The sequence below is a fragment of the Haliotis cracherodii genome, unplaced genomic scaffold, assembly GCF_022045235.1.
Source record: "Haliotis cracherodii isolate W230 unplaced genomic scaffold, xgHalCrac1.p SCAF_12, whole genome shotgun sequence".
Classification (NCBI taxonomy): Eukaryota; Metazoa; Mollusca; class Gastropoda; order Lepetellida; family Haliotidae; genus Haliotis; species Haliotis cracherodii.
Genome location: NW_027266267.1, coordinates 37,928,335 through 37,955,636, shown reverse-complemented (window position 1 = coordinate 37,955,636; position 27,302 = coordinate 37,928,335). Strand labels below are relative to the sequence as shown.

Sequence of the window (27,302 nt, the reverse complement as noted above, 5' to 3'; positions counted from 1 at the left end):
CACAAGATTAATTATGCCGGGAATAGGAGCCACTAAAAAAGGCAATTATACAATATACATTTTATTTCGCTTTCCCACACTGGGTGATGATATAGATCATAGATATGTGTGGAATTCGTTATGATAATATAATCAATGGAAAGTCATCAGAAACCCATGCTTTTCATTAAGAGGTGACTAACGGGATTGGGTGGTCAGGCTCTCTGGAATGGTTGATGCATGTCATCGGATCCCCTTCTGGATTGTCGGGTCCCGACTCGATTATTTACAGACCGCCATCATATAGCTGGAATATTGCTGAGTATGACGTTAAACAACAAACAAACAAACTAAATAATAAATGGAAGAGTAATTATAAAATGACTAACATTTTATGGCGTTTGGAAAAGGCTCAACTAAAATTTTAATCATTTGGCACATTGAATGTAACATATACATACTCAATACACATGATACATTTGTATCACGTCATACCAATAACTCAGTGAGGTATTGTCTCAATTATAACCGTGGCAAGCAGAATAGTATACAACCCCTAATGTTTCACTGACAACTTGTCATGATCGGGCAACGTTGCTACAACGACGTGATGTATAGATTCACCAGGTGATGGTCTGAGCTAAAGTAACATACTTACTTGCAACTGTCATGAAACAACCTGACACATTATCCCCAATGGAGCAAGTCCAGCGTCCTGCGTGTGACTGGTTTACCCTAGGTATTGTCAGAACACTGTAGGAAGAGTTAGGTATAGTCACCATCGCGTCAGGTAGACATTTTGATGTGGTCATGTCACATGTGGTCACAATGCCCGACAATGGCTTGGTGTAGGAGTGTGTGCGTCCTGTTCCAATGCAGCTAAGGTTTGCTGGCGAGTCCAAGAATCCTACCTCTGGACACATAAGCTCTGCTGCACCTTGGATGTATAAATAAAGTGTCATTATGTTGACACCGGCGACATTGGAGAATCTCAGCGACCTTACTGATGGTGTGTTATCCCGACGACACGGCACTTGCACACGAAAACCATATTTACACTGTTCCAGATGGACTATTGCTTACTGCAGGTCTAACTAACCATCAAATAAACACACATTATTTTGAAGATATATTATACTCAGTCGGTAAAAAACATGTTTTCCTTCACAACGTACGTACGTATGGCAAGCCGTTTTCACATTTATTACGGAATTACAGATATCTTCAATTGATTTAAAGATATCTTGAAATGAATTGCTGATATCTTAAATTCGATTATTGATATCAAAATATGATTTAAATATATCAAAATGTCATGTTTTGTTATGATGTCATTAATTCAATTCCTGATATCTTGAAACTTAATACAGACATCAATGATTAATTATTGATATCTTCAATTGTTGCCATTATTAAAGATGTTACATTAATAATGTTACTTAAATTAGATAACTGATATCAATAATTGATATAAAGATTTCATCAAAAGTATAATTGATATCTTTAATTGGATGTTTGATATCAGTAACCGTCAGAATTAATTATATCTTGAATTGAATTAAAGATATCTCTAATTGATTTAAAGATATCTCTAATTGAAATAAAGATATATGTAATGCATTTGTGGATATGTATAACTTATTTCAAGATATCTTGAATTGAATTAAAAATGTCTTGAAATCATTTCTAGTATATTTATGTACTGTAGGATGGTAATTGTTTAATGATATCTTAAATACATTTATATATATCACAAACTAATTTGTTGATATCACCGTAACATTTTAAAATATCTGTAATTGTATTATGGATATCAGAAATGAATTTAAGATATCTTTAAATATTTTTTGATATCTTAAAAACATTATTGATATCTTTAAATAAAATACCGATATCTTTAAAACAATTGAAGATATCTGTAATTCCGTAATAAATGTGAAAACGGCTTGCCATACGTACGAGTATTGTCATAATCAGTCGAAATATAGGTGTTTTTTCTTGTTTTCTCGTACCTTGGAAAACATTAGACAAAAGTATACCAAGGAGGATGTGTAATCCGAGACTATTCGTTCTTCCAGTGAACTCCATCTGTAAAAATAAAGGTGTTCCTGATTATGCATATAGGTCAAGTTAAGAAATATAATAGAAATCCATTCAAGACACACCAGCAACAGCGTTGTGTGTGTTGTTTAACGCTGCACAATATCTTAGCTTTAAGAGGCCAACGTGTAAATGATTGAGACCGGACTAGAAAATCCAGTGATTGAAATCATATAGACAGTATTGTTGACGCAGTATTTAATGACGTTCAAAAGTAAAGGACGTCACATCGAATACCTATTAAAGTCATGTTAACTCCGTCTTCAATGATCTATTTTTCATTGACTCTTTAAGGGACGATTGGCGATTGCATCCTACCTTCTTTTATGAAATTCGTGTATTTTCCTCGCTTTCATTGTGTAGTTAACATTACTGATGTGAAAATGTGATAGATAACGGTATTTGTTACCAATACATGTTGTAATTATTTATGTTTCTTTCCACACTTCCTGTATAATCTAATAGGATTTTAAATACAATACTGCCACACAAAGTCAACTGTGATAATAAACACACTGACACAAAATAGGCTAGTTTCTCTGTCAAAGACACCGTTATATGTTTTGACTATTGTTAATTATTCATCGTCAAACTACATGCGCTCGGCCTCAGATCGTGAAGAAAACCTCAACCTCATTCACTTAACTAATTACTGAATGTAATATTTGTCGGATCATAAAAGATGGCTTTAATCTAGAACATCCTTATCATATCCCATGGGTGTGTTTACGTTATGTTTCAATCAATTACAATTAGGCAAATATGTCTACTTGTTTGTAAACTTACTGTTGTTGCAGGTAGTCAATCAGTCCTGCTTCTTCCTTGAACACCACACCTCACTGAGATAGATTTACATCAAGCGATACTGTTAATACTTTTCCTAAATGATAATGCTGGTTATATTTCCTTAATGTAATGGTGTTGTGATAACGTTTTTTTGTCAACGTTTCATTGAAACGACAGAAACGTGTAAAGGCGACAATACAAAAGTTTATACCACGATAATCATCGACTCACAAAGCAGACACAGTTTACAAAACAACACATAATTATTTTCTAATTTGAAGTTTACACGATATACGGCTTTTCCATGAGACGAGAGGTCGGTCACATGTCCGCGAAATTGACGTTCATAAGTGTATGAACGACACAATTTGACGTTCATACGTTTTTCACGAGACTGTGTTCTTGAAATGACGTAAACACTGACGGACTACTTCCACATTCCTGGGGAAACCTCTGGGAATTCCCAAGCACGAAAACATATAAAAGCGTTTTTTTCTTATCTTTCTGGACCTTTAATCTTGGTCTCAGCGTTTCAGTATGCATTTAGAAAAGTCAGAGAGCTTGACTGCATGCTTGTTAACGAATATCCTCGCTACGGCCCATCCTAAAGAGCAAACGAAGAAATGCACATCCAAACTAACGAAGTATCGATTCGATCCGTGTCTAGGCTGACAGTGACCGTCTCCAGCAATCTTTGAATTTACCTTACTGTCTGTTTGACGCATCATTAGTCACTTTTCAATTACCGGCCAGTTGATCAATGGTGACTAACACATGTAACCGCCACAACTTCGGAAATCTCTCCCGTCATGTTTATCATGTCGGCCATTTTGACGTCTTGTACTTGATGAAAATGTATTACGACGCGCTGTCATTGTGACTGACTTACGGAGGTAGTTCTTTACAGGCCTTTCTCATCTAATGGTTATATTATTTTAACACATGTGTTGCGTAAGATGTTTCTGAAGAGCAAGTTATGCACCCATACCCTCATGTCACCGCTCTTTTTGAGGAACTATTTTATTCCGCGATATAGCTGGTTGTTGTATGGCTGTCAGTGTAAACATGAAGTCACACGTACTAAATAAAATTGTGTTTAGATCTTGGCCTACATACTTTGGGGTAAGAAATTGTGATAGGAAATTATAAGAATTGACTTTCACTTTGTATGAGTCACAAAGCTCCGACGTTCATACAGTTTGGCCCTCACTCTATGAAGGTTCATACTCCAATGAACTCACACAATGTGAAGGTCAATTCTTGAATAATGATACCATGATACGTGGTCACCATGGAGGTAGTAGTGAGTAAAATGGTAAACTTTTGGACAATGTGTTACTTGGTGAGATGGTCAATTTTCTTTGGCTGCTTTGGTGCATATCTTTTACTCCAAGGCAAAATTTTTGCACATTTTATTACAAAGTCAGAGAATGTGTGTATGATCAATACTCTTATTATTTTGATTTATTTATTATTTAGTCATTCGTTTATGAGCTTTTAGGCAATACTGTGTAGACAAATATATAACGTTAACCGCTTGTCCACTCGCCTTTTCGTGTTTTCCAAAGACAATATTAATAGGCTTGCATTTTTATGATATACATGTAACTTTGGTAATAAAAGGGAAGAACATGACAATCAAAATGAGGGCTCTTTCGGGCAGAATGTTTTCACTATTTAGCTATGAAAATGTACACAGGTTTCTAGTCACTACAAAGTATATTAAAGTGTCTGTCCGACTTTGACCTGTATAAACAATGAATGACTCGTGCACATTCGTGCACAGAAGATATGCATGGATCAATAAATGAAATCGAAATTCTTTGCTATTTGTTTTCGCTGGTATCAGGTGCGCTGTGCATGTGGGTTTCATTGCATAGCGTTGTAACAATATTATCACGACTCCATGGAAACATGAAGACCCTTCTTCTCCCCGTGCCTAGTGGACAGAACCTCTGCCACAAAACGGAAGTTCGGGCCATCATTGCTCAGAATACCCAAAATATAACACAAGTCATTTTTACTTTGTGAAAGAATAAGAAAACATTTTGAGCCGACCAGTCCTTGTTTTAGCCCCTTAATGCCGAGCGCCAGACAGGGTAACAACAAGTACCATCTTTAACGTCTTTTGGTATAACGCGGCCGGCGATCGAACCACGTGCACGTACCTTCCGCTCTCCGGGCGGACGCTCCACCACTAGACCTCGGAGGCGGTCGCCATAACTAAGCATTGCGGGGTTGCTTATGGCTTTTGTCATGATTTATCCGCCACCGCATTTTATTTGAGAATAACTCATCTACCTCAAAGTCTATGACTATCATATCGCATATAGAGGAATATTCTGGGGAATTCGTTTGACGTATGTCGTGTTGATGTCACTCATGTTTAAAAACACTTACCAACTGTCCAAGTAAACTGTTAATTCAAATTGAACTGAACGTGACATGTTATCTCTGCACTGAAGTTGCGAGACCTATAATATTTAGTGGAAATTGGTCGAAATGTCGGAAAGAACTCGCTTTTATCAAATTGTCTCTCTTTTCTCTCAGATAGTGTTAGTGCATGCTTATTTGTTTCTGCAGACATTTTATGTATTTTCCATGAGGGTGGAGGTCAAGGAAAAGTCATTCTCAAATCGTTCTGGTGCTTGGAAAACTACTGTGTGTGGTACATTTTATGTATACGCTAAGGTTGCGGCCTGGTGAACTTTGACGGACATTGGTCTAAAGGTTAACGCCACAGAGAGATTAAAAAAATCGGGTTAATCACTTTGCTCGAAAATTCTCTCTTTTCGCGTGTTTTCAATGAATGAGCAACATGCAAACTGGTTGATTTGCGGAAAGAGGGACTGTTTCATTCTTTATCAATCAAACACAGTTTCCAGCTGAAGCAAATTTCAAAATGTTTTCTATTATATACGCAAAAATCATTTACCTTTACCAATCTAATGTGACGAAATCATATTCATTGCGAAGCTTGAAAGAACACATGAACACTAGGCTGATTGTATCAACCCTGAGGAAAGCCTGAAGCAGTTCAGCTGCAGTTGTAGGCCTTGGTCGGACGTCATTCAGCCGTTTTTTAATCTCGCCCCACAGGGGCTCAATGGGATTTAAATCGGGACTAAGGGCAAGCCACTGCATGGTTGTGATGCCACTCTGCTTGAGGATGTCTCTTGTTCTCGCAGTGTGGGCACGGGCTATATCATGCTGAAACTCGTGGTTGCTTGTGGTCTCAAGACTTGATCAATGTACCGAGCTGCTGTGACACCATTGCCTCTCCCTGGACCGATGTTCTGGAAGACCACAGGGCCGACCCTCTGTGCAAGACCAATTCCATCACACACCATGATGCTCGGACCACCCCACGAGACTCTCTCAACAACACAAGCATCCGAATAACGTTTGCCACGGCGTCGCTAGACTCTCTCTCTCTCTCTGTTATTTGCTGTTGAGATACAGTACAGCTCTCGTCTGAGAAGAAAACCCTTCACCACTACTGGTGGCGCTAATGCTGGTGCTGTGTTGCCCACTGAAGACGGTCCCGGCGATGACGTGGTGTCAGAATGGGTAGTCGGTGTGGCCTGTGACAGTGTAGGTGTCTGCTCGTCAATCGTCGACGCACGGTGTCCGCACTAATGTGTCGCCGGTGTGTCCCCATGGTCTGTCGAGCAGTTTCCGCAGCAGTAACAAAGCGATCTTGAAGATGCTGTCGCACAATCTGACGATCCTGACGTCGGGTGGTGATCCTTTGGTCTACCACTACGTGGTCGGTCATCTGTAGTGTTGGTGGTCTGGTACCGTTGCTGGAGCCTGTATATGGTCCTTACGTGGACTTTAAATGCATTGGCTACTTGCCGGGCGGTTTCTCCAGCTTGCAATCGTGCAAGGGCTTGGTGTCGCTGATTTCTTGTAAATCTTTGCATGTGGTAGCAATTCAATAACGAATGTTATCCGATTTGGGTGGATTTTTATCGGGCAAGAAATGGGGGAACGCATGTGCATTTCAATTTGCACGGAACTCACATGCGTCGGGTTACCATGGCCGTTGCCGTGATGCGATTGGGCGATCGGTTTTATCGTCATCTGCTTTGTTTTTTTATCATCAAATTTGACAAAAATTACCCAGATATTTAAATGACAACTGTTCATGCAATGCTGCTTGGGGGTGACGTTTCTTTTGCGGCTCAGTATATGTCAATTATTTCCTTTTTGAATCTGATCATGACCGTCTCCGTGGTCTAGTGGTAGCGTCCGGAGAGCGGAAGGTCCGGGGTTCGATCCCCGCCCGCGTCATACCAAAAGACGTTTAAAGATGGTGCTTGTTGTTACTCCGCTGGCGCTCGACAACAAGGGGATAAAACAAGGACTGTATACGTCACTATACTAACGTATACTATGTCTGAGAGGGGTATTCATGTTAAACTGCGACATGGTGTCTCAGTGTGAGTGAGTGAGTGAGTGAGTTGGGTTTAACGCCGCTTTTAACATTATTCCAGTTATATCACGGCGTGTCAGCTTAATGTGGGAGGAAAGCCCGAAGTGATGCAGGTCTAAGACGTTTACCACTTCGGTGAAACCCACGAGCACGGGTATGGTGCTGACAAACCTAGAAACATAATCGGGGCGAACCGGGATTCGAACCCACAATCATAGGTTTCTGGCGTGCCCAAGGGACGCAACTCTGCACAGCGAATCGCGGCGCCTTAGACAACTGGGCCACCCGTGCCCCCGTGTCTCAGTGTGATAGCACTACAAATCGGCATCAGACCGGACCAGTACAAGCATACACACATACTCACACACACACACACACACACACACACACACACACACACACACACACACACACACACACACACACACACACACACACACACACACACATATACGTGCATGCACATCGCTATAAAAGTGCAATAATCTTGGACTCGACGTTAAACTCCATTTCACCTCACCTCACCTTTGTCAATCTGTAAAACATTAACGGAATACTAGTATATGACTACAGCAGAGATGTATGTTAAAGCATACAACGCTGTGAAACGAGGACAACCGTTACTAGGACGTATTTAATGTTGATTTGTTGAAATGTGAGTGAGTAATAAAGTTATCACAACGCTATCACGTTTAACATATTCACCAGGTGCCCCATCACGGAAGCTGAAACACAGACGAGTACACTGTTGACAGATGTGTTCATCTTGTTGAGAACAGAAAACAACTAATGCAACATTATCAAACTGGACTTGGTAGGCGGTGGGGTAGCCTGGTGGTTAAAGTGTTCGCTCATCAGCACGCCGATTCCCCTGATGGTTACAGATTCTCGTACTTTGAGGGGGCGGTCGAGTAGCCTAGTGGTTAAAGCGTTCGCTCGTCACGCCGTAGACCCGGGTTCGATTCCCGACATGGGTACAATGTGTGAAGCCCTTTTCTGGTGTCCCCCGCCGAGATCTTGCTGGATATTGCTAACAGCGGTGTTAAAAACAATACTCACTCACTCATATTAAGAACTGTACCAATAAAGGTTGTCCCATCAGCAAGTGGAACCCCTCAGATAGGTACAATAGCCAATGCCACCGTCTTTGTTTTCACTTTATTTTCAGTCGCTGGTTGTTGCTAGAAGCGTGAGGTTAACATCATTTAACACATGACATTCCTCAGTAAATAAACATATATACAGATATTTAAAAGTTTAAATGTACTAACTTGCGTTTAAATGTGGAACTTGGAAGACACAGCTTGATGCACCAGGCTATGGCCTTCGAATCTGTGGATTCTAATCTTAGGTCGTTTTTGTTACGCTGAACATGATCATGATAATTCTCTGATGTACGCGAAACGTTAGCCGGAAATATTCTCAAGATTGTGTTACTAGATTTAGAACAAAAAGTTACTTCACCAAATCTAACCTATACGTCACTGAAGTTTGTTGATCAGGGAGTTGGTAATTAATATGTGTTTTTTTAAATTTGAATTATGATTGAGTAGGCAGTATTCCAGGATCAAACCAGAGATTTCCAATCAGATGTTTCCATGACAATTGACCCTGCTTGGTTAGCAGGATTTATTTGTTTCTGATAAATATAGGTTTAACAGAATATATAATGTATATAATTCTCAATCGTGTTTATTTTATTTCAATTTGAGGCATGATTCACATCAACAAGTCCAGTTTCCACTGATCGAATCTGATTCAACAATGTGTTGGAACAAAGTAGGCATACAGTCACCCTCGTGTTGCAGTTGCCAAGTGCGATCCATCACAGTATTAGTTACACTCGCTGCTTTGCGAAAGGGAACTTGTGTGTTTGTCTCGATATAGGGCATGATGTCATTTGCATACTTCATACTGAAATGTTAATAGTAATCAGTCATCGCTCACATGATAGGCAAATGAAACACCATTCGTTTACATAGCCATACTTGCACAGCTTCCAGTTGACACATTTTCCTTTCATTAATTGGTGATTGGGACAGCGTATTGGTCAGGTCGGGGGTAATGAACAATACATTTCACATACTACACTTGTTTGCGAGTATTGTTCAAACGTTTATGCTTAACTTTTAGTGATGAGTATTTATGGTTGAGGTCAATAAAAGCTGCATTGCCTACTGTAACCTTTGCCGTTTTACAAGTTGTGCCTTTTGCAGTTGACATTTGGGGGACTCAATGCGGGTCATATTTTGTTCAGTTGCTTCATACTGTCGAATGGAAAAGGGATTTACGTTAATTTATTCATTATGAAGACTTTTATATTGACATGACTTAAAAAGGAACACGATAAGAATGACTCATTCAATAGCAATCAACATGTGAATAATATATTCAACTTGGTATCATTTTCCTCATGCAATGTTCGTTCTGGCCGACAACAGCACGTGAATACAGAATGAAAGTGCCCCACTTTATCATGAACACAAAGAGACGGAACACAATCACGCAGCCATACACACGCGCCTATGAGGAAATGAGTATATATTACTCCGGTGGTGTATGTTTATATTCAGGGAAGCAGGCGACACAGATATTACAGGTATATGATTCACACTGTTCGAGGTGCTAGATTGACAACACTCACACACCTGCACACTGAATGATAAAACTGTAACTTATGCATCAGATCGGGCTATAGTCCTGCGTGTATAATGAGCTCTGATATAACTGAAATACTGTAGAGTTTTATAAAGCTGCACTACACCGAACAGACTCATCATAAAGCGACAAGTTAGTGTTTGCTTGTTTGTTGTTTAACGTCGCACTCAGTAATAGTACAGCTATAAAACAGCGGGGTGAGTGAGTGAGTGAGTGAGGTTTTACGTCGCTCCTAGCAATAGTCCAGCAATATCACGGCGGGGGACACCAGAAAAGGGCTTCACACATTGTACCTATGTCGGGAATCGAAACCGTGTCTTCGGCGTGACGAGAGAACGCTTTAACCACTAGGCTACCCGACCGCCCCTTTAAATAATCATAAGGAGATTAAACAAACGGTCATATGATCATGACAAGGATTAGGTATGAAAGTATGCATGACTAGGCATCTAGACAACATCAACATCAACATCAACATCTAAAATGCAAAAGGAAATATGAAGTGGTAATTAGACCAATACAGGGTGCCACTGTGTTGGAATATATTATAGCACATATCTAGAACGCTTTAACCACTAGTTTACCCGATCACCCCCATACCTGACAGAGGCGGTTTGGGAAATACAATCGTTTGAAGATGTCCAAGACGAATGTTGAGATGATAAGGTTACATGATTATACACTGCCTATTTCATTTCATTTATGGGTACAACACAATTATATTATGTTGTAAATAGATAAACAATAAGTGTATTCCAACCTATTTTTAATGAAAAGATATTCCCATTCAAGGCACCCATATACATACATGAATAACGACATTGAATGTCTAACTGTACATAAGGAAGTTATGCATACACCATTAATAGCCCGTGTTTCTGTGATATAAGCCTGGGTTATCACCCTAACAGTGAGTTGGCCATGTGAAAAAACCTAACATACACATTACTCTCAAACTGTCTGTCTGGTTGCATTCTTGTTGAACAAGTATCCTTCTGGCTACCGCGGGCTGACGGAAGGTATTCTACAAGTGGCAGAACCATGATTGTGAATGATGTAAAAGCAATTGATACAGTATTTATACATATGTGTGTGATCACAAAGTACATCTCATCAGTTAAACAGTTTCTCATCTGAAACATCTCAAGTCTCCTTTCACAGGAATCATGAATTATATTTATTGACCCAAAGGGCAAAGTGTTTATTAAAACAACATATTAATTATCTGTGAGTAAAAGAACTAACAGTGACTTTGATCTTTTTAATACCCTCTTCTCACAAGATAACCAGCTCACAACAACTCACCCTTTATGAATTTTACATTGTTGTTGTAACAAAGACTTTAACCCAGACTGTTGGGTCATACCATTACAGCTTAAGTTGAGTGTTCTAACTACCCCCTACTCAACTGTATGACGATTGGCAATAACAAGGTGTATGACAAATGACCTGTCTGTCTGAAGGGAGGGAACAAACTGCACTTGCATCTGATTAAAAGGACACGAGCGCTGGACAATGGCAGACCTAGCAAGTTTGAGCCAAGAAGTTCAACAACAAATTATTTATCTTTAAACTATATCATTAGAAGTAATTACCCTAACTGCACAAAGCACAAGTCTAATTTTCATACAAAACTTGACACATCTCGACTGGAAAGAGACTAGAAATGCGCCGACAGACCGCTGGGAGCGGCCCATTAAAATGAATGAAGTTCACCTCGTGTGGATGTCGTTGCTATGCTACGTTGTGAATGGGTATTGATTTACAGACAACACCTGTTCGTTGCGGCATACGTGTGTTGGGTAGTATGTTTAATTCACGCACATAAAGTCCATTGTGTCATACAGCGAGAATGTCTCACTCACTGACTCAAGCTATCAAGCTGTACAGAGGAAGACCACGCGAACAGTAGCAGTCCTCTAAATGTCTCATGTGTGATGAACGCTGGTAGCCTAGATATCGTTAATGAATTATTCATCAATTATGTTTTGGGTTTGTTTACGTCTGGTTCAGTGAAACTCACTCTTGGTGGTATAAACGGATCACGAAGAAGAAACCAGGTCATGCAAAAATACATCGGCACACAATGACGGGTGCACATCGTTTGACTTCCTGATTCTTAACAAAACACGAACCAACTTTACCACAGCTTATAGTATACAGTGTGTTACGGAGGATCAATACAGAATTCATATATGAGCATAGATTTATATTCACGTGTTCATATTAATATCATATATTGGTTGTGCTGCAATGTCACATTGCTCTTCATGTATTATCGATGATGGTGGCAGTTGAAAGCAACTAGAGGCGATTGGACTGAATATATTCAGTGTATTATATTGCTTCGTCTACAGTAGCACGGCGGTGCTGTGGGTGGTGGCAGAGGCGTATTGGGTATTGGTGTCGTGCGAGAGGTGTCGGGGGTCTTTGGTGAGGTGGGAGGGGTAGTGGTGTGGTGAGGGGCGTCTGCGGATGAGGTTTGGTGGGAAAGGCGTCTTGGGTAGTGGTGTGGTGTGTGTGTGTGGGGGGGGGGGGGGGTCTGGGGAGTGACGTTGTGGGGAGGGGGTGTCTGGGGAGTGATGTGGAGGTAGAGGTGTCTTGGATAGAGGTGGAAGGGATGTCTAGGGATGTGGTGTGGTTGGAGGGGTGTCTGGTGTAGTGGTGTGGTGGAAGCGGCGTCTAGGGATGTGGTGTGGTTGGAGGAGTGTCTGGAGTAGTGGTGTGGTGGAAGCGGCGTCTAGGGATGTTGTGTGGTTGGAGGGGTTTCTGGGGTAGTGGTGTGGTGGAAGCGGCGTCTAGGGATGTGGTGTGGTTGGAGGGGTGTCTGGAGTAGTGGTGTGGTGGAAGCGGCGTCTAGGGATGTGGTGTGGTTGGAGTGGTGTCTGGAGTAGTGGTGTGGTGGAAGCGGCGTCTAGGGATGTGGTGTGGTTGGAGGAGTGTCTGGAGTAGTGGTGTGGTGGAAGCGGCGTCTAGGGATGTTGTGTGGTTGGAGGGGTGTCTGGGGTAGTGGTGTGGTGGAAGCGGCGTCTAGGGATGTGGTGTGGTTGGAGGGGTGTCTGGAGTAGTGGTGTGGTGGAAGCGGCGTCTAGGGATGTGGTGTGGCTGGAGGAGTGTCTGGGGTTGTGGTTTGGTGGAGGGGTGTCTGGGATAGTTGTGCGATTGGATTGGTGTCTGGGCTAGGGGTGTGGTGGGGAGGGGGTAGGGGTGACTGAGGTAGTGGAGTGGTGGGAAGGGTGTCTGGGCTAGTGGTGTGGTTGGAGGGGTGTCTGAGGTAGTGGTTTGGTGGGAGAGGTGTCTGGGGTAGTAGTGTGGTAGGAGGGATGTCGGGGATAGTCATGTGGTGGTAGGGGTGGCTGCGGATGTGGTGTGGTTGGAGGTTAGTCTGGGGTAGTGGCGAGGTAGTAAGGCATGGGTGTTTGTGGTATGGTTGTGGGGTATGACTCGGGTAATGCTATGGAGGGAGGGGCGTCTGGGTTATTGGTGGGGTGGGAGGGCTGTCTGGGTTAGTGGTGTGGCGGGAGGGGTGTATGGGTTAGTGGTGTGATGGAAGGGGAGTCTGAGGTAGTGACCCCTCAGGTATTTAGGCAAGAAGTAGGCATCGATATGGGTGTCAACGTGCTCCCCTTCTTGTGGTTCTGTTTCTTAACGCATATGAATCGGAATTTCAGCTCAGATTGGCAAAGTCAAAACAAGGCAATTTGACCAAGAAGTTTAACTTAAGTTTCTGGTGGATCGGTGATATGATACAATTTAAGAACAACTGAACAATAATATGCTTCAAACTGTTGACAAAAGGAAATGGTGTATTTCTATAAAATAAAATCTGCCTCACACATTTAGTATAAAATAAATAATAATTTTCGAGCAAAATCCGATGGGCATGGCCAGCGTTTCTCTTAAATTTGGAACATTATATCACGAAAACTTAGTCCAATGCTAATCAGATTAGGCACAGATCTCTTTCATGTTATGGCCCCCACTTGTGTCTGTACTACAAAGACGTTATATTTTACTCACTCACTCTCACTCACTAATTACTACATTGTTCACTACACCTTACAGCGTGCTACACTCAAAACGTTATCTACTATTGCACTTGTCTCGTGTTTCGGGATTGAAAAATGTGAAAACTAACTCTCTGGACTAAACAGTGTATTTATATGCATATATACCATTCTGTAATATGTACATGTATGGCGACCACTGAAATTGTGAAATTGTGTGATCAGGAAAATGACAGCTGGATCATCCATTTACATGCATGTGTGATTATGATGAGACGAAACTAAACGCAATGTATATATTTTGGGAATGGATTTGAATAACGCTGTATCGTCAGTACAAGTGACACATTTTTATCGGGACCACTGAAACCACTCAGGAAAATAGTTAGATCATTATTATTTCATGTGTCAATAACATATTTATCCTAGTTTCAATTTCCTTTCGATATCAATGGCCTGCCTGCTTTGCCATGTCGGTAGAAGAACAACTTCCGTGTGCGAAACACAGGAGGACATATATCAAGGAAAATATCCCGTCTATGTTACAGACTGACTAAAGGATGGAGGTCCTGTAACGTGTACAAATATTAAAACAACACAGAGTCGAAACAACAAATCGCTGTGTTTGAACAGTTTACCCGCACGTAACGGTAGCCTAACCATGCCACAACATAAGCGATAATTCAAATAATAATTTCAAGGACAGACATTTTCTATTCAGTTTAGTATTTATATACCCCCTCTCTGCTTGAGCTCAGACCGCCTCCGTGGTCTTGTGGTAGAGCGTCCTCCCGGAGAGCGGCAGGTCCGGGGTTTGATCTCTGCCCGCGTCATACCAAAAGACGTTAAAAGATTGTTGTCACCCTGTTTGGCGCTGGAAATTAAGTGGCTAAAACAAGGACTGGTCGGCTCGGAAGTGGTATACTGTGTCTGAGTGTGGTATTCATGTTAAACTGCGGCATGGTATCTCAGTGAGCTAGCACTTTAAATCGGCATCAGTCCGGCCTAGTACTAGCAGCCACACACACACGCACAGACACACACGTGCATGCGTTAAAACCCATTTCACCTCACCTCATCTGTTTAAGCTCCCTCACTAACTTATTCATAAAGAGAATAAACAAAACTGGGCTCAAAATGCAACCTTGGCGGACGATGTGTTAAATTATATAACCTTCTATTACAAGATTCCACATAAGCCTTTACCTCGGAATACATATCACTCAAAACATTTAAATCATCTCACTAATGCCTATATTATATGCAAAACATATAAAAATATGACATGGGGTTGTCTTTTATCAAATCGAACGCTTTCAGAAAACTAATAAATGCTACATACAATCGAAGTTGATGTTTTCCTAAGAAGTTTTTCTAAAGAGAAAATATATCATAAACATATTATCCGCTGTCGAATAATTACACCTGAGACTTGCCTGAGACAATTTACTCCTATCCAAGTTCTATCTCGAACCTCCAATGTGAAGACTTTACCCAATATATCCAAATGCGATATGCCTCCATAGTTGAGATGGGGTCAGATGATTATATATATCACACCTGTATTCCATATGTCTTGAAAACACAAACTGTCGAGAACTGCTTTGAATACAATTTCCAAATATGGAACCGACATTGATGCCTTTTTTACACACTCAGCAATATTCCACCTATATGACAGTGATCAGTAAATAATCGAGTCTGGATCAGACAATCAAGTGATTGAAATCACAAGCATTGATCCACGAAATTGAAATACAATCGCATGCATCAACCAAGTCAGCAAGCGCTAGCCTGACCACCCAATCCCGTTAGTCGCCTCCTACAACAATCATAGTCGCCTTTTACTGCAAGCATAGGTTGCTGAAGACCTATTCTACCCCGGATCTTCACGGGTCGACCCTTTGAGTAATTGGGTCAGATATAACACATTTTTCAATATCATTGGTCGTAATAAAAACAGTAACATACGGTTTGTTGATTTACACTTCTTTTATTGAAAAAAACTTTCTTAAATATTCAAACCGAACATTCGAGACGAAACATTACCTCTCAAATGTAGCCAAGATTTTATTTTCGTCAAAATGTGATACAATCCTAGTAGTATAGGTAATGGGGGTTCTGGCTCACTTCAACTGTAGCGGTTAAAGCGTATTTATACGTTTTGCGTCTTACCTTATCGTGGGGAAGAAACAAGAGGTCAGCCTGATGAACTTCATTCGTTGTAAAAATATCAAACGTCTTCCTCGGTATATAACGCGATGCTGGTAAACATATTTGCCACATCGCTTGTTTCTTTGACCAATCCTTGGCCACATCTTTAGATACCTTAGCCACGGTGGCTAATTTTTTTATTGCTCCTATACCTTTCCAATATCCTCGTGGGCTATAGTAAATTTTATTCATTATTAATTAATATTGATGTTTCTTTTAATACGACTCATGACTATTGTTGAATCACATCATCATTTTTGCATAAAAAATTCCATCTGTAGTATCAGTATAGGTACATATATATAAATCTGGCTCCAGTGGAGTTGCGGCAGAACCCCCATTACCTATAAAAATTTATATCATAGAAGCATTGATAGGTTCGAAAATGGCTCCAAGTGGTGGTGAGCTAGAGCCATTTTCATTACAATTTAGTTTAATCTCATGACGATTGTTGAATCGCATAATCAATTTTGCATAAAAAATCCCCCTGTAGTGGTAGTATAGGTCTATAAATCTGGCTCCAGTTGAAGTGAGCCAGAACCCCCATTACGTATACTACTATCCTTGTCAGCAATGGCTGATTTAATCTCATCCATGATACGACCTTTATACTGTTGCCGTTTATATCAGCACATTTATCTGTTTTACATCTTCGAGTCAAATTCAAAAGCGTATATTTATTTGCTGTAATACAATACATTCATTATCAATCCTAACGGGTTACTTTTCAATGAACCACTCAACTCGGAAGTAAATCCTCTTTAATGAGCACCCGATATATGCGAAATCTCTACCAACTTATCAACAGCCGTATTAAGGTCAGTATAAATTGCACATAAACAAACCAGAGTGAAACTGAAATCTACCTGTAACAGGGAGGTGATCTGATTCCCTTTTGGAGTCTACACCTAAATCCAATACAGATACAAACAGACTGGGTAGTGATATTACATATCCCTTGCCATGGCGTAATATTGCAGCGACTAGTCGTTCGTGGAGTCGTTCACATGGTTATTCCTTTTGTTTTTTGCTGTTCTGTCCGTTTTAAACATTTCATCTTCACCAGAACTACCACTGGCACGACGATGATTGTAACAGCCACGCACGATACCACTATGATGACGGCAGTGCTAATGTTTGTGCTCCTTGAATCTTTGTCTGCAGTCACTTGTTCTGAAAAAGTGTAATGTTGGCTTTTGGTTTTGGTTTTGTTTGTTGTTTAACGCCGCACTCAGAAATATTCCAGCTATATGACAGCAGGCTGTAAATAATCGAGTCTGGACCACACAATCCAGTGATTAATATCTTGAGCATCGATCCATGCAATTGGGATCGGTGATCAACCAAGTCAGCGAGTCTGACCACCCGATCCCGTTAGTCGCCTCCTACGACAAGCATAGTCGACTTTTATGGCAAGCATTGGTTGCTGAACACCTATTCTACCCCTGATCTTCAATGGTTAAAGCATGTAAGCAAATAGTTGCAATATCGCCATACCTAGGATAAGAATACCTTAGAAGAAAATGCCATTTGTTTTTGTAAAAGTCACATCAAGTCCACTTGATATATTGGTTGACTGTTGGAATGATGTATCAGTTATACCACTGACGTGTGTGATTGTTTTAGACACGAACAATTTAATGTCAAGATAACCATGGTTTGGATTATTCTGCTCAGCTTTCCACAACTGGAGTGTAGGTTTTCATCTTGTTATTTTCTTATCTGGATTACATACCTTTCAAAGGATTTGGCGTTTTTAATCAAGCACTTACCTTCACTCGTCACCCTTGCTTACATCGGTATCAGAAGACGTATCATGCGCCGCACATGTAATCATCATGTAAAACAGTGAATGCGGTAGTGACAACGGCTTAATCAACGTTGAACAGTATTAAAATGGCTGTCAGCTTCTTGTTGTAGAAGGTGCACGATATCAGTCAGTTAAGGGATGGTAAAATTGGCATACTTACTCGGCATTAGACTTTGAATTCCACTGCAAGAAATATCCTTCTGTTTACTGTCACAGGTGAATTCTAACGTCACGTTTCCGAAGTAAGATTCAGTTAAGTTGAGCTGACGTTGAAATGAGTCATCAGTGATGGCATCCAGGTTACCCTTTGTGAGTTCGGTTACGTTACTCCCTGTTCTTAACTGCAGTTTCATCCCCGTGGAACAGTAGTACCCGGCTGCGTTTACTGACAGAGACACATTCTGGTTCACACGGAGCTCATCTGGGCTTGGAACACTCGTTATATTGCATGATGGCAACTCTGAAACAAAGAGAAAGTGTGTTTCACTGCTTGGTCACAAATAACATGTCTGCTCGAAACCGCAACCATGTCTGCTTAAATATATATTGATCTGCAAAACACTTTATAGAAAATTGATACATTTTTTGCTAAAATGCTGAAAACAGATTTGCATGATCAGTAATTAAATTAAGTTTTGTTGGACCTTGCCAATAACGTGCTTGTTGTTTGTTTGTTGTTTAAATCCGCACTCGGCGGTCTATAGATAATCGGGTAGTGGACCAGACACTCCATTGACATCATGAGCATCGATCCACGTAATTTGGATACGATGACATGCATCAACCAAGTCAGTGAACCATAATGAATCAACAAAGTCATGCGAGCCAGCATAACAAAACGATACATTGTGCCACAATAAGTTTAACTGTAGAATCATAGGTACACACTTGCAATGGTCATGGAACACTTTGACGGAGTAGGTTCTGAACCGAGCGTACATCCCCATTCGCCTGCATCTGACTTCTTGACAATGGATATCGTGAGAACAGTCTGAGTTTCATTGATGACTGTCCCAGTGTCATCGCCAGTATTTATACATTGTTGGCTGGTCACACCGCAAGTGGAAGCGGTACTTCCACTGGGCTTGGAATAGGCATGTGTGGTACTTGCACCAATGCAGGTGAGGCTTGCTTTAGAGCCAATGTAACCCAACTCTGGACATTTCAGTTCAGCAGCACCTGCAGAGAAGGAATGATGGCAGACAGTGAATTCAATCCCTTATGTAATGTAATTTTAAGATACGTTATAAAGCGTTTTAAGTTAAAAATGCTTCAAGGGTGGTAATGAGTATGTGTGTCTATAAATGTATTTACAGTAAACTACGGTTATAACGAACTAAAATTGGTGGTCCTCTTTGTTCGTTATAACTGTAGTTCGTTTTAAGTTATGGACAGCATATATACAGCAAATGGCCGGGGTCAAAACAATTAATTCGTTATATCCGTCAGGTCGTCATAGGGGCGGTCGGGTAGCCTAGTGGTTAAAGCGTTCGCTCGTCACCCCGAAGACCCGGGTTTGATTCCCGACATTGGTACATTGTGTGAAGCCCATTTCTGATGTCCCTCGTCGTGATATTGCTGGAATATTGCTAAAAGCGGCGTAAAGCCATACACACTAACTCAGTTTGTTATAAGGTGTTCGCTATAAACGTAGTTTTACTGTATGTGTCAAATACCAGTAACCGTTATACAGTTATGATAGGCGATCCATCAACTATCTTCAACACAGTCATTATGGTCTGTTTCACGACGTATTGAAAACGTGAATTTGGGTACGGTGTTGCGTGTACTGGTGCACCAAACAGAAGTGTTTTTTGTTATTTTTTCAAGCGAAAAGGGCTACTTTGCGAGGAGGAAGGTTTGGATACCACGACGTTTTAGCATGTCAGCGTGCAGAGGGGAAGTGCAAACCGGCAGGACATTCTGTCTTGGGTTCCTTGCAATTTGAGGCATCTGTCTGTGAGAGAGATCCAGGTTCAAAGAACTTGGTTACGAAGATATATTTTCCATTCGGTGTAAAGATTAACTAACTACCTATGTACACGAATTACCAAGGGCCATCCAAATTGACCAATCTACATGCTAAGGCATTGCATTTGGCACAGTTCTGGCGCCTACACATTCACATAATCACGTCATGGTCTTCACATTTGAAACGCTTGTATGTGTTAGCATCTGCAGGAAAGGCTTCTCTTAATTTTTTCACAAATCATGTGGGATGATAGCTAATTGAGCGAAATTGCAACGTCTTCATCGGTGGCATTGCCCGGTGATGGCGAACGCTAGTAATCTAATTGACACTATACAAAAACAGTGATCTTCTGCAAGAAAACTTCTCACTATGACGTCATGTTGCGTGATGGCAGATCTGCTCAATGACTCTGTTGTTTTCGGAATACGAAATATTTAGAGTTTTTTGTTTGCATAATGACATTATTTAGATTATTTTTCAAAATACTTGTTTCAATATAAATTATTAATATTTTAACTGTACTTTCATTTGGCAACTCATGTCACTTGTGTTTAGCCAGCTCATTATAAATAATAAATATGTATGGCTTTTTAAATAACCAGCAAGTCATGTAAATAATAAATATTTTTGTTTTGTAGATACATTAATGACTTTGGGGTCTGATATTATATTTTCAAAAGTAACCGACCATCAAACTTAATGGGTACTCATAGAGTCATGTCTATATCAAAAGGGTTTCCAGGAAATATCTCTTCAAATCGGTTGTTAAAGAGGTAAATGTCCGAATTCCTGACAATTACAGACAATACATTCTTGTAGAAACACGGCTTGAAGATACAACCTTATATACCTCCTTACGTCCGCCAAATGTCATTCACTATAAACGCCAAAGAATAGTCATTATAACTGAAGAGAATAAAAAGGACATATAGTGTTGAAAGTCATTTTGAATCGATATACATCTGATTTCGGTAATTGTAACGTGTTATACTTTACGTAATGCAGATAACACAAAAACCCTTGAAAACGCTGATAGAGTACCCCATGGTACAACAGCTGCATACACACAACAGAACAAACTCAAATTACCCTGGACGGTGTAGTGTACATACAGTGTGATAGATGAGTAATAAGTAGAAGCGTCGACGCATACGCAGCATACATGGCCCTCCTCTTACGCAATCTCACCTATTACAACAAGGAAGAAATACTCATATTATTGATCATGATAATTAATATTTAAAAGAAGACCGCTGGTAATATATAGCAGCGTCCTAGACATTGACTTTTACACTCTCCTAAAGCCAACAGAGAAATGATTATGTGTGCTCGTTATACTGGCATGATTTTGTGACTATGTGATATCAAATCCAAAGCATCATTTGAATACAATCCAACGCTCGTTATTACGCCATATTGTCAACAGCTGTGTAACAGTAGAAACGTGAGTCACATCAACCAGGTTCAGAATCACCAGATACAGCTGACTGTGTGTTTTACTATATTCTGTAAAGAAAAGCAACAACACCCTTTTCGATAATCATAAGAAATACCTGGCACAATTATCTTTACGACCCACTGATTGTTTCGAAACTACACAATTTCCCTACCACACTTCCAATCGATTTTCATTATTTTCACAATGTCGCCATGTTGTGTGTCGTTACGGATATGCATGTTATACGTATGCCCACACAGTCTGAAACTGAACCGTTTATATTAATCATTCTCAGTTCAGTTCAGATTATTCCACGCCATTGTCTTACCTCTTATTGAGAGACGTATTCATGCTGAGCAGATCCCCAGACCTTAGCTAATAGTCACCTCGGTCCGCCCTGCGAGCTGCTTCCTTGATTTATGTCGATTTATTCCAGGCCAACGTCAGCAACACATACACAGGCATAATACGGAAATAAGGTTTAGTTCAGTGTGGTGGGCGTGTCGCTTTTGCAAAATCGTCAACCACACAATTTTGATGGCAAACCAGTGATGATAATATGGGATTATAATAATAAGTAAAAGCGACAAAACTATTTAAAAAATCATAGTGAGTGAGTGGGTGAGTATGGTTTTACCCGGCTTTTAGCAATATTCCAGCAATATCACGGCGGGGATATGATCATGACCAGGATTATGTTTGAAAGCATGCATGACTAGGCATCTAGACAACATCAACATCAACATCTAGAATACAAAAGGAAATATGAAGTGGTAATTAGACCAACACAGGATACCACTGTGTTGGAATATATTATGGCACTTATCTTGATTTATATCTAGAATGCAAAAGGAAATATGAAGTCGTAATTAGACCAACGCAGGATGCCACTGTGTTGGAATATATTATAGCACTTATCTTGATTGACTGAACGAAGGACCATGGACATATGAAAGACATCACTTTTAACATTAATTTTTCAGTGTACGTTGTATTAACCTTTTTGTCAGTATACCACTTACATTTATATGATACAGGATAAGGGACATGGGTTATGGTTTCATACACAATGACGATACTGGATAATAAGTGTTTGTTAATATACGTGAACGTGTCTGTGGACCCAGGTAATACATCTTCTAGTTTGTACTCTCCCGCAATGAATATAGTTTACCACAAACTTAAAAACAACTGCAGTATATATCATATGTTTCCTCCATGACAGAGCTGTTTTCTACAGATAACAACTGATAGCAACCTCAACGCCTGAATAACGAACAACCTGAAAGAAGCTATTGTTCAGTATGAATGTGCCCTAGTACTTTTTAAACTATTTCAACATTTGAACTTGAAATGGGAAAGCCGCCGTTATGTTCATGTAACTGTTAATATGACAACACATGTTCAGCGTTACTCTCGTTCGATTTTGAAATTCACTGATACAAATTCAAGATGCTGACTGTTGAATGATGTTCGATAAATCAACTTACGGTGTTCGGTTGAAGTGGATCTTTCATTCTTTCACACCATGCCATGCCATGGCATCAATAGTTCATGATGGGTAAGAATTAAGGGAATATGATATCTACCCACATCTACACACAAGAGGCAGAATCTCCATACAGTGGGGTTCTTTGAGTGTACAAGTTTTACACGCAGATGTTTCCCAAGGAGATGTTTAAATGTACAGATACCAAAACATTTAATATCAAATTCGTATTTACTGTAATTTTTACATTTGTTGCCTTCGTGAAAAGAAATGTATGACGAATTTGACAAAACACACATTTATTTGCAAAAAAACCCACATAAATTGTAAAATCTTACAAAGTGATATATTTAAGAGGTTAATGAGTGCAACTGTCTGCTGGTGTGGCATTGTAGAAATGGGGTGCGTGAGTGAGGGAGCAAGGGATAACGCTGCTCCAAGCTATGTTCAGGACATTTTGCCGGGGAGGGAAGGGAGGAACAAACAGGTTACACTCATCTTGGTTAAAGGAACTCGGTTTTTTATATGACAAGCGACTGTTTTAGGCCCAAAGCTACCCCGTCACCCAATGTATCACCTGGAATATACTGCACAATGCCGTCATGGTGATTGGATATGTGTGCAGTTACATAATGTACTTAACGGGAAGCGACATCATAGATGGAAGTGTCTCCTTCGGGAGAAGCTGTGCACCCAGCTTGCACTATATATACCCTGTCGTAGCAAGCAGATGGTTTGTGTACATCTTCATTGGATTTCCTATTATGTCCCATGACGTCATAAGTGGAATCGTTCACACAAGTATCAGTCTGTGTTTCTGGCTGTTGTTTCCGTTTTGATTGCTTCATCTTCACCAGAATCACTACCAGCATGGCGATGATGATGACAACAACGCTTCCGGCAACGACAGCCGCTATGATGACAACAGAGCTATTGCTTCCGTTACTTTCTTTCGCTGCCTTCACTGAAAAAAAGTATAAAAAGTGTATGCAAACAATTGATTGAATTATTTACGATATCAATACCTTGGAGTGAGTGAGTATGGTTTTACGCGGCTTTTAGCAATATTCCAGCAATATCACGGCTGCGAACACCAGAAATGGGCTTCACACATTGTACCCATGTCGGGAATCTAACCCGGGTCTTCGGCCTAACGAGCGAACGCTTTAACCACTAAGCTACCCGACCGCTCCTAATACCTTGGAAGAAATTATAGAATATAATAATAGTGAAAGGGATGTTAAACGCTAACCGTTTGGGTAAAACCCAGCAGGTTTGTAAACACAACAAACATACGATCACAGGATTTTCACACGCTACACAAAGTGTATAAAACAGTCGGTTCTAAAAATACAAACAAAACAATTCCTGTCTGCTTAACTTATCTAAAAGTGCTCTAAACTTAATTACCCTGTCTCTTTATTACACATCCACCATCTATCCTCCACTCAAATCAATACCAGAGCAGAATTAAAGGTTCAGTACCTTGACAAGCAATTTCCCAACTCGTATTGCCACAGACAAAGACCAATGTCTTTGTCTCTACAAGGGATGTTGTTACATTTACTGTGATCTCAAACATGCCACCAGTAGTATTAATACGTGATGTATTCAACAGTCTCCCTGTAACGTTTCCAGTCTTCAAATACAGCTGAATGGAGTCAGAACAATGGAAGTCTTGTACACGTACTGTCACTTCCACTGCAGCCAGGCTGCTCAATATGGAACATGATGGGGGTTCTGAAATACAAAATACACAACTAATATAACGTTGTTGTTGTTTTTATACAAAGTATACGAGAAGAACAGTTACTTTATCATATATGTCGATGTTACACCTACTGATCTATATATATAAGTTAAAAAGGGCTCAAAACATCACAAAAGTCTAACTATGCTGGGATCAGATCAGGAGCCAAAAAACAACAATATACATTTACTTTCGTTTTCTTTCTGTCACTGGGTGGTTATACAGATAATAAACATACCTTGACAAGCAATTTCCCAACTCGTATTGCCACAGACAAAGGTCAATGTCTTTGTCTCTACAAGGGATGTTGTTACATTGAACATGCCAATAGTAGTATTAATACGTGATGTATTCAACAGTCTTCCTGTAAAGTTTCCAGCCTTCAAATACAGCTCAATGGAGTCAGAACAATGGTAGTCTTGTACACGTGCTGTCACTTCCACTGCAGACCGACTGCTCAATATGTCACATGATGGGGGTTCTGAAATACAATAATACGCAACTAATGTAACGTTTGTTGTTGTTTTTTTATACAAAACATACGAGAAGAACAGTAACTATATCCTATATGTCAATGTTACACCTACTGATCTATATATGTATTACAATTAATGTGTAAAATGTTCACTTAGGCAAAATACAAAACGCATAAATAATTCAGTCATTTTACAATTATTATCCCGTGAGATTGACTTAAAGTTAATTAGAAGTTCAAAAGGGCTTCCAAACATCACAAAAGTCTAACTATGCTGTGATCAGGAGCCAAAAAACAACAATATACATTTACTTTCGTTTTCTTTCCGTCACTGGGTGATGATACAGATCATAAACATATGTGGAATTAGTTATAATAAGATAAATGGAAAGATTCCGGATTCGAATTGGTCTTCAACAACCCATGCTTGTGATTAAGAGGTGACTAACGGGATCAGCTGGCCAGGCTCGACAGACTTGGTATATGCATGTCATCGTGTCCTCATTGCGTAGATTGATGCTCATTATATCAATCACTAGATTGTCCGGTCCAGATACGATTATTTACAGACAACCGTCATAAAGCTGGAATATTGCTAGATGCGACGTTAAACAACAAACAAACTAATAAATGGAAAACTCATTGTAAAAGAATTAAAATGTTATGGCGTTTTGTAAATGCCTGACTAAACATTTCGGTCACTTTACATATGTAGTGAGTGAGTTTGGTTTTACGCCGTTTTTAGCAATATTCCAGCAATATCACGGCGGGGGGACACCAGAAATGGGCTTCACACATTGTACCCATGTCGGGAATCGAGCCCAGGTCTTCGGCGTGACGAGCGAACGCTTTAACCTGTAGGCTACCCGACCGCTCCACATGTGGACTGTAACATATGTACATTTGTATCACGTCATACCAATAACTCAGAAAGGTATTGTCTCAGTTATAACCGTGGCAATCAAAATGGTATCCAACCCCTAATGTTCCACTGACAACTTGTCAAGATCGGGCAACGTTGCTACAACGACGTGAAGTATAGATTAACCAGGTGAAGGTTCTGCTAAAGTAACATACTTACTTGCTACATGATAGTTGTACCCCTGGCAGTGTGAGAACACTGTCGTAAGAGTTCGGTATGGTCACCATCACGTCACCTTACGGCGTCATGTTCAAATGACATTTCCATACATCCATTCAGCATAACATCACTCAAATCTTACGAAACGAAATATTTAACTCCTAAATGAAAGAATAGTGAAAGGAATGTTACACGCTAACCATTTGGGTAAAACCCACAAGTATGGATGTAGACACACGAAACACACAATAACAGGACTTAAAAAGGACATCATATATGAAGGTCTGTACCTTGACAAGCAATTTCCCAACTCGTATTGCCACAGACAAAGACCAAAGTTTTTGACTCTACAAGGGATGTTGTTACATTGACTGTGATCTCAATCATGTCAACAGTGGTATTAATACGTGATGTATTCAACAGTCTTCCAGGGACGTTTCCAGTCTTCAAATACAGCTGAATGGAGTCAGAACAATGGTAGTCTTGTACACGTACTGTCACTTCTTCTGCAGACCGGTTACTCAATATGGCACATGATGGGAGTTCTGAAATACAAAATACACAACTAACGTAACGTTGTTGTTGTTTTTTATATTATATTTCTGAGTTATTGGTATGACATGATACAAATATATATATAAGTGAGTTATTGGTATGACATGATACAAATATATATATATATATATATATATATATATATATATATATATATATATATATATATATATATATATATATATAATATATATATATATATATATATATATATATTTGTATCATGTCATACCAATAACTCAGAAATGTATAATTCTAATTTTGCACTGACAATTTTGTCTTGATCGGGCACCGTTGCTACAACGACGTGATGTATACAGTCACCAGGTGATGGTCTGAGCTAAAGTAACATACTTACTTGCAACTGTCATGAAACAACCTGACACAGAATCCCCAATGGAGCAAGTCCAGTTTCCTGCGTGTGACTGGTTTACCGTTGGTAGTGTGAGGACACTGTAGGAAGAGTTCGGTATAGTCACCATCGCGTCAGGTAGACATTTTGATGTGTTCATGTCACATGTGGCCACAACGCCCCCTGATGGCTGGATGT

The 27,302-nt window shown here is 40.0% G+C and overlaps 2 protein-coding genes across 2 annotated transcripts in view; both read right to left on the bottom strand.

Annotated features, from left to right (window-relative positions):
• Nucleotides 1-27,302, bottom strand: part of LOC139458405 (uncharacterized) — a 30,092-nt gene that overhangs the window by 2,317 nt on the left and 473 nt on the right. The window contains exons 2-5 of the mRNA XM_071239829.1: nt 27,111-27,302; nt 26,488-26,742; nt 24,880-25,122; nt 24,377-24,631 (exon numbers count right to left, since the gene is read on the bottom strand). The exon at nt 27,111-27,302 is cut by the window's right edge and continues 87 nt beyond it. Of these exons, the coding sequence (XP_071095930.1) occupies nt 24,377-24,631; nt 24,880-25,122; nt 26,488-26,742; nt 27,111-27,302 (945 nt within the window). The remainder of the gene's footprint in view (nt 1-24,376; nt 24,632-24,879; nt 25,123-26,487; nt 26,743-27,110) is intronic.
• LOC139458412 (uncharacterized) lies at nt 15,965-21,832 on the bottom strand. The gene is made up of 5 exons (XM_071239835.1): nt 21,731-21,832; nt 21,077-21,152; nt 18,881-19,171; nt 18,153-18,452; nt 15,965-17,355 (listed from the first exon to the last, which is right to left on the bottom strand). Exons 2-5 carry the CDS (start codon nt 21,126-21,128, stop codon nt 17,186-17,188), a joined length of 813 nt encoding a protein of 270 aa, XP_071095936.1. The 5' UTR covers nt 21,129-21,152; nt 21,731-21,832; the 3' UTR covers nt 15,965-17,185.